The sequence below is a fragment of the Cebus imitator genome, unplaced genomic scaffold, assembly GCF_001604975.1.
Source record: "Cebus imitator isolate Cc_AM_T3 unplaced genomic scaffold, Cebus_imitator-1.0 Scaffold831, whole genome shotgun sequence".
NCBI classification, from domain to species: Eukaryota; Metazoa; Chordata; class Mammalia; order Primates; family Cebidae; genus Cebus; species Cebus imitator.
The window spans coordinates 166,381-169,101 of NW_016108146.1; the positions used below are offsets into that span (position 1 = coordinate 166,381).

At 34.5% G+C, this 2,721-nt stretch overlaps 1 protein-coding gene across 1 annotated transcript; it reads left to right on the top strand.

The window, feature by feature from the left end:
* Positions 1-1,778: 1,778 nt before the first annotated feature.
* Positions 1,779-2,340, top strand: LOC108297705 (U6 snRNA-associated Sm-like protein LSm3). Its single transcript, XM_037735537.1, has one exon. The coding sequence runs from the start codon at positions 1,790-1,792 to the stop codon at positions 2,096-2,098; it is 309 nt and encodes a 102-aa protein (XP_037591465.1). The 5' UTR covers positions 1,779-1,789; the 3' UTR covers positions 2,099-2,340.
* Positions 2,341-2,721: the final 381 nt, after the last annotated feature.

A 2,721-nucleotide genomic window follows, 5' to 3' on the forward strand; every position in this document is an offset into this window, starting at 1 on the left:
ATCACAGCTTACTGCAGCCTTGACTGCCTGGGTTCAATCAATCCTCCCACCTCAGTCTCCCAAGTATCTGGGACTGTGGGCACATGCTGCCATACTGGGCTACATTTTTTAATTTTTTCTTGTAGTGTTGGGGTTTTGCAGCATTGCCCAGGCTAGTCTTGAACTCCTGTGCTCAAGTGATCCTTTCCCTTCAACCACTCAAAGTGCTGGGATTACAAGTGTGAGCCACTGTACCTGACCCATAATCATTCTATAAGGTTTATAAAGACTATAATATAAAAACTCTTTATATATATATATATATATATATATATATATATATATAAAACACCATTTTGATCATCTATGTGATGGTAACCTGTGCCCATTGTTCCAGCAATTCCATTTTAGGAAATAATCCTGAAGAAATACTTCCATTAGTGTCTGAAGGTCAAGTTCAAGAATATTCAGTGCAGTATTAATTATAATTTCAAAACTAAGACAAAAACCCTAAATGTCTCTAAATAGTACAATAGTAAAATTTGTGATATATTTATATCATACTATATTATACAGCCATACAAGGCATGAGGTTGGCATTCATATACTGACATAAAAAATGTCACTGGTATAGTAAATTTAAAAGAGAAACTACATATCAATATGTAATATGGAAGAATTTAAATAGTTTAGAAAAATTAAAAAATATATATAACTTTTAGGAAATGAAATGGAGTATACATATTAGAAATACTCTAGTAGGAAACATTCATCTGTCAACAGTAGCTAAATCTGGTTTGGGACAGTGGAAAGAAGGCTTTATTATTAAAGTCTATAAACTTCTATGTTTTAATTTTTCATTGAGTATATTTGTTTTGTAATTATAAATCATATTTAAAGACAACTAAGAAATAATCATCGTCTTATGGAAATAATAGGAAATTTTAAAATCATACAAAAAAGAAAATGTGGCATATATACACCATGGAATACTATGCAGCCATCAAAAACAATGAGTTCATGTCCTTTGTAGGGACATGGATGAATTTCATGTCCTTTGTAGGGACATGGATGAATCTGGAAATCATCATTCTCAGCAAACTGACACAAAAACAGAATATCAAACACTGCATGTTCTCACTCTTAGGTGGGTGTTGAACAATGAGAACACATGGACACAGGGAGAGGAGCATCACACACTGAGGTCTGTGGTGGGGGGACTATGGGAGGGACAGTGGGGAGTAGAGAGTTGGGGAGGGATAACATGGGAGAAATGCCAGATATAGGTGATGGGGATGGAGGCAGCAAACCACATTGCCATGTATGTACCTATGCAGCAATGCTGCATGTTCTTTACATGTACCCCAGAACCTAAAATGCAATTATATATATATATGAAAAAAATTATTTTTAAGTCTATTATGGAGGGATAAACATTAATAATGATTTTGTATATTTTCTTTCAGGCTTCTAAAGGGCATACATATTTGTATTTTTAGACAAAATTTAAGATTTTTTTTTCTTATTCATTTCTGGATTTCTATTTAGTCTAGAAATGTCTCTGTAGTCATGCTTTAGCTGTGCCCTGAGTATTTTGATACTTTGCATTTTCTTTTTCATTCAAGTCAATGATCTAAACTTCTACCTTTAGGACATCAGAAAAATAATCAAACCCAAAGAAAGAAAATCATAAAGAGCAGAAATTAATTAAATCGAAAACAGAAAAGACAATGGAGAAAACAAATTAAACCAAAAGCTGGTTTTTAAAAAGATTTTTAAAAATAGTAAACCTCGGCGCAGGGTTTGAAACATGGCGGACGACGTAGACCAGCAACAAACTACCAACACTGTAGAGGAGCCCCTGGATCTTATCAGGCTCAGCCTAGATGAGCGAATTTATGTGAAAATGAGAAATGACCGACAGCTTCGAGGCAGATTACACGCTTACGATCAACATTTAAATATGATCTTAGGAGATGTAGAAGAAACTGTGACTACTATAGAAATTGATGAAGAAACATATGAAGAGATATATAAATCAACGAAACGAAATATTCCAATGCTGTTTGTCCGGGGAGATGGCGTTGTACTGGTTGCCCCTCCGCTGAGAGTTGGCTGAAACAAAGAATTTGTCGTGTGGAGCCTTTGTACAGGGGCCTCTTTAAATGTACAAGACATTCAGAAGAGAAACCTGCGTACATTTTGATATTAAGAAATAATTCCAGGGATTCTTCCACTCCTGAAATGAGTTGATTGGCAGATAACTCACTATTCTTAAGCTAAATTGTATTTTCATTTTTCTCAAGCTCTTCCAATAAATATGACCACCAAGATGCAGAAAAAAAAAAAAAAAAAGTAAACCTCTGATCATCATGGCAATTATTCAAATGTTAATAGGGAATACTAGAAAAAAAAACTCTATGTTAAAAGTTTTCAACACTTTGATGAAATGAATGAATTATTTGAAATTATTTGAAAGCTGGAAACTGCTAGAGCTCATGAACTCTCCCCCTAAAATAGAAAATAACACTTCCTATCTTGAATGATACCATCATTACCCAATACCAAAACCAATGTTCACTTACTTGAAATGTTCAGATATAAGCAAATCCATACAGACAGAAAACTGATGGCCAGGATTGTCAGGAACAGGGAGATGAGGAAATGGAAGGTGACGGTTTTGGGTTTCCTGTTGGGGTGATAGAAATATTCTAGATACTGCCTGTGGGAATGTGAAAAGGT

Bases quoted from the DNA above. Each gene is read 5' to 3' on its own strand.
- LOC108297705 (XM_037735537.1), top strand. From the start codon at position 1,790: ATGGCGGACGACGTAGACCAGCAACAAACTACCAACACTGTAGAGGAG.